Below are 5,306 nucleotides of genomic sequence, written 5' to 3' on the forward strand. Positions count from 1 at the left end.
TCTGGTCTTGTCCAGCAGGGTTCTTCTGACGCTTTTAGCACATTATGGAGGAGATAGTGAGCAAGACCACAGGAAGAAGAAGAAGAGTTTGGATTTAAATCCCCCCTTTCTCTCCTGTAGGAGACTCAAAGGGGCTGACAATCTCCTTGCCCTTCCCCCCTCACCACAAACACCCTGTGAGGTGGGTGGGGCTGAGAGAGCTCCGAGAAGCTGTGACTAGCCCAAGGTCACCCAGCTGGCGTGTGTGGGAGTGCCCAGGCTAATCTGAATTCCCCAGAGAAGCCTCCACAGCTCAGGCGGCAGAGCGGGGAATCAAACCCGGTTCCTCCAGATTAGATACACGAGCTCTTAACCTCCTACGCCGCTGCTGCTACAGTTTTGGACTGTAGCATCATGCCTAACCTGGAGCCACCTGGGCCTCCTGGAGGCTGTTTTCCAGCAATATCTCCACTCCAAAACAAAGTCCTGTTGGGGTAGAGATTGCAACAGTGATTGAAAACACAGTCCCCTTAAATCCTGCACCACCCCTCCCCGTTTCACGGTCACAAGGGGCCACCTCTCTTGGGATGCTGAATTACTGTCCTTCACCTTTTCTTTTTGCTTGTTTCTTTTTTTAAAAAAGCGGTTCTGTAATTTATTGAACTCATTTGCAAAATATGTTAATCCAAATAAACTTAATTTATTGAAGAACGCTTGCATGCATGTCTTTGAGCAGAAGACAACACGGCTGCCCTGTGCTTGAAGATCACAGTGACTCGGCACATCCAAGTCAGGGCAAAAGACGTACGCAAGGTATTTTGCCGTCGCCTTCCCCTGCAAAGCAACCCCGGACTTCCTTGGGGTGGGGTCTGCCCCCCAAATAGTAACCACAGCCAACCAGGCTCAGCTTCTGGGATCAGGCTACTTTGAGCCATCCAGGTGAAGGCAATAGAGTGTTAGGGGTCTGCAACCTGCGGCTCTCCAGATGTTAATGGACTACAAATCCCATCCGTCCCTGCCAGCATGGCCAATTGGCTGATGGGATTTGTCGTCCATGAACATCTGGAGAGCCACAGGTTGCAGACCCGGCCAGTGGTGGCGAACCTTTGGCACTCCAGAAGTTATGGACTACAATTCCCATCAGCCCCTGCCGGCGCGACCAATTGGCTGATGACCAGGGGCTGATGGGTATTGTAGTCCGTAACATCTGGAGTGCCAAAGGTTCGTCACCACGGTGCTAGACGTACAGAGGTGGCTCGTCCTTCTTTGCTTCCGCACCCAACTTTTTGAGCCGTGCCGAGCCGTCCGGATCAGGTCAGAGACAAACATGGTGGCCTGCCATTGCCTGCCTCGGAAAAGCAACCATGGATTTCCTCGATGGTCTCCCGGCCAAGTCTAACCAGGGCCGACCCTGCTTTGCTTCTGAGATATGACAAGATTGGGACCCCCCCCCCCCCGAAGCTGTCGAAAGAGCGCAAGGTACATTACAAGTGTCCGTTCGGGAAAGGTCACCTTGGAGTCCCTTCTGGTGTTTGAGGGCCCGAGCCGTCTGCACTGGAAATGAGATAAACTGGTGTCCACTGGAAGCTCTCAAGAGACCCAGCGGTAGCCTTCAAGGCAAAACATTTGTCCACCCTGCCACTGACAAGACCAGCCCTCAGTGGGTTCTACCCTGTCTCCCCGAATATAAGACATCCCCTGAAAATAAGACGTAGTAGAGGTTTTGCTGAAGCGCGAAATATAAGGCATCCCCCGAAAGTGAGATGTAGAAGAAGAAGAAGAAGAGTTTGGATTTATATTCCCCTTTTCTCTCTTGCAGGAGACTCAAAGGGGCTGACAATCTCCTTGTCCTTCCCCCCTCACAACAAACACCCTGTGAGGTGGGTGGGGCTGAGAGAGCTCCGAGAAGCTGTGACTAGCCCAAGGTCACCCAGCTGGCGTGTGTGGGAGTGCACAGGCTAATCTGAATTCCCCAGATAAACCTCCACAGCTCAGGCGGCAGAGCTGGGAATCAAACCCGGTTCCTCCAGATTAGAAAAACGAGCTCTTAACCTCCTACGCCACTGCTGCTCCCGTAGCAAAGTTTTTGTTTGGAAGCATGCCCGATGAACAGAACACAGAAAAATAAGACATCCCCTAAAAATAAGACATAGCGCATCTTTGGGAGCAAAAATTAATATAAGACACAGTCTTATTTTCGGGGAAACACGGTAGCAAAGGGCAAAGATCCCTTCCAAAATACTCAGGATTGGATCTGTTGCTCAACAAAAGATAGCAAAAAGCAAGAGACTTTTAAATGCAAACAAGCCCTTTTATTGGATCAGGATGTGGTAAACTAAGACATGAAATGTGAACATTTGGTGGGGGGGGGACACTGGCAATTCTCCCCCCGACCCTGTGAAATTTTAAGCATAAAAAGAGCGTTTCAAATAACAATTAAATTAAACATTAAAAAAAAAGAAACCAGGCACGCCCATACACATAAAAGATAAACACAGAAGAACGATTTAGTCGGGATTAAACTCACACCAAACTAAAAAGAGACCCCGGGGGGGGGGGTATGATTGGGAGGCAGCAACTCAGACCAGTTATCTGCTCTACCCCCCCACCTCCCACCCCCCCACGCATCATGGCAATCTTGCAGCGGAAAAAATGGCCGGGGGAGAGAGATCCTTCATTTCAGTCCTAGAGACTAGCTCGTCGTTAGGGTGCAAAAATATAACACGTGTCTCTCGCACAGCTTCCGACACACACGAAACATCTACTGGGATGCTATAAACCAGGGGTGCTCCAGATGTTCATGGACTACAATTCCCAATTGGCCATGCTGGCAGGGACTGATGGGAATTGTAGTCCACAAACATCTGGAGCACCCTAAGTTGGCCACCCCTACTATAAACAAAGGCACTTGGTGACAAGATGGTTGTGCATATATGGGTTGAGCAGAGTTGAACAGGGCCTCCGAGCCGGGCCCTCTGCCGACCCTCCTGTGCTTAAGGCCTGTTACGTTCCCTACGAGGCACACGGTTTGCATCCACTGAGAGGGCAGGAGTCGCACACAGAACCGGACTTTGGCAGCTTCCCTCCCACCGAGAATAAAATGGCACCCTAAGCAGAGCTTTACGATTGTTTGCAAACGGGGTTGGGCCAGATGGATACCTGTGGGATGCCAAGAAAGGGACGCCGGGAGAGGAGAGGAATCGCCTGGATTCTCCCCTCATCCTTCTTCACCTCCCCTGCCCCCCCACCCCCGTGGCCCATAAATGCATGCTGGGATGGCCAACCGGGATGAGAAGAGGACAGACTCTCAGTTTTATGACTTGGTCGGGGCACGGGGAAACTAAATCTCACACCCAGTGGCGTAGCGCCCAGGGGGTAGGGTGGGGCATTTGCCCTAGGCACATGCTGGTGCGGGGTGTGCAGCAGGGGTATTCCTGGGTGTGGCAGGGGCGAAGGGCACACACATGCCCCAGGCGCAGTCCCCCCTCGCTACGGCTCTGCTCACACCTCTAAAGTAGAAAAAAATACAGGAGGCGAACTCTTCCTGGCGAAGGCTCTGGCAGGTAGCCCCGCCCTCTCTGGCCTGCTCAGCCTCCTGTGATTGGCTGCTCCATGGTGCTTCGGGAGGCAGGGTCTTCTTGTAAGACCCGCCCACGCTGGAATGGCATTATGGGGAGGATCCCACTGCTTGCTTACCTGTCCCAACACCTGGAATGAAACAAACCAACCTCTTTGTGGCTAGAAGACCTGCCCACATCACCTGGCTGGTGGGCTTTCGGTCTGCACCTTTAGGGCCACCTGAGCTTAATTTGGACGTTGACGGGGGTATCGAGGGGGTGTCCTTGGAGGGGGAGGGAGGTCGTATTTAAGGCCAGAGGCGTCGAAGCGGAAGGCACAGAAGCAAAATGTTATTGCCACTTGGTGGGCCCCCGAGGGCCGCAGTAAAAACAAAAAAAACAGAGCAAGGATTCCTCGGCAGGAACTAGCAATGTTTCGTGTCGCAGCTGGTCACGCAGGCGGAGACCTTTAAGAGGCAAGGCGCTCCGGACGTCCCACGGAGGTTCGGTTCCCACGACTCCTGTCCCGGAGGCCGACGGGTGTCGGAACGTCCAATGTCTCCGAAGAGCTCCCAACAGAGTCCTTGGGCTCCCAACCGGCCCCTCTTCAACCCCGCGTTTCACTTGGGGGGCCCCACACACTCAGCCTCGGTCTATCCAAGCGGCATGCCGTTCCTAAGTCCCAGGAGAGGGCCGCTTGTGTGTGGGCAGCAAAGGACGAGGGCGCTTCCAAGTCTGGAAGGGAAGCCCCGGCCGCCGGCCGAGCAGCGCGTGGTGGCACTCGTCTCGGGACCCTGGATGAGCAGGAGAGGAGGCGGGGGCTCTTTGAAATGGAGTGGGGGGGGCAAGAATCCTTCCCTTGTTGCAATAAATAAGAATAACTTAACCAGCAGCGGAGATGGAGGCGAGGGATGCCGTTCTGAAATGCTTGGCCTCGGCCACTCAGGGTGACCTTTGCCTGGACCACGCTTGGCCTTTCACCTGGGCCCCAACTCTGCCCGGAAGCCAGATGTTCTGTGTGTGGGGTGTGTGTGTGTGTGTGTAGGGCAGTGAAGTATCTATGCCAGGGGTGTCCAACTCTGGCGCTTCAGATGCTCATGGACTACAATTCCCACCAGCCCCAAGGGCTGATGGGACTTGTAGTCCATGAGCTCAGTCCCAAGGGCTGATGGGGCTTGTAGTTCATGAGCTCAGCCCCAAGGGCTGATGGGACTTGTAGTCCATGAGCATCGGAAGCGCCAGAGTTGGACACCTCTGATCTACACGGTGTCTTCGGCAACCTCACTGTGTTTAGAACGGCCTCCTCTTGGTTATCAGATCTTGCTGATGCTCCTTGCGATTGTCTCCAGGAGGTTCCACCATCTGCTCCTCCCCGCCAGGGGGAGACGCGCTCTTCCACATGCCAAAGCGGTGGAAGCCGTCCTTACGTTGTGCTGGGCGGGTTAGGGGGGAAGGGGGAGGGGACTCTAAAAGCCACAAGGAAGGAGGCGTGTCCGTAGCCTTGGCACGGGGGCCCAAGAGTGACGGCACGGGAGGCCCCAGCTACTTCCTGAGCCTCAGGGTCTCCAGGAGGAGATGTTTGTGGAGGGGGTCCACCACGCCGGCCTCTTCCAGGTCCTCTTCAGTGATGTCGCTGCAAAGAACAAAAATAAACAAATGATTACATGCCCGGATACTGCCAGGTTCAAGCAACAGAACAGAAAGAGGGGGCTGCAGCGATCACGGGTGCAGGAAGTGGGAAAAAAGGGGTGCAATGTGAATTTATACCGT

At 54.0% G+C, this 5,306-nt stretch overlaps 1 protein-coding gene across 1 annotated transcript in view; it reads right to left on the bottom strand.

Annotated features, from left to right (window-relative positions):
- Positions 1-2,269: 2,269 nt before the first annotated feature.
- INPPL1 (inositol polyphosphate phosphatase like 1) overlaps positions 2,270-5,306 on the bottom strand; it is an 87,777-nt gene continuing 84,740 nt past the window's right edge. The window contains exon 25 of the mRNA XM_048493096.1: positions 2,270-5,173. Coding sequence (XP_048349053.1) covers positions 5,079-5,173 — 95 coding nt within the window. The 3' untranslated portion in view covers positions 2,270-5,078. The remainder of the gene's footprint in view (positions 5,174-5,306) is intronic.

Source organism: Sphaerodactylus townsendi, linkage group LG04 (genome assembly GCF_021028975.2).
Source record: "Sphaerodactylus townsendi isolate TG3544 linkage group LG04, MPM_Stown_v2.3, whole genome shotgun sequence".
In the NCBI taxonomy this organism is placed as follows: domain Eukaryota; kingdom Metazoa; phylum Chordata; class Lepidosauria; order Squamata; family Sphaerodactylidae; genus Sphaerodactylus; species Sphaerodactylus townsendi.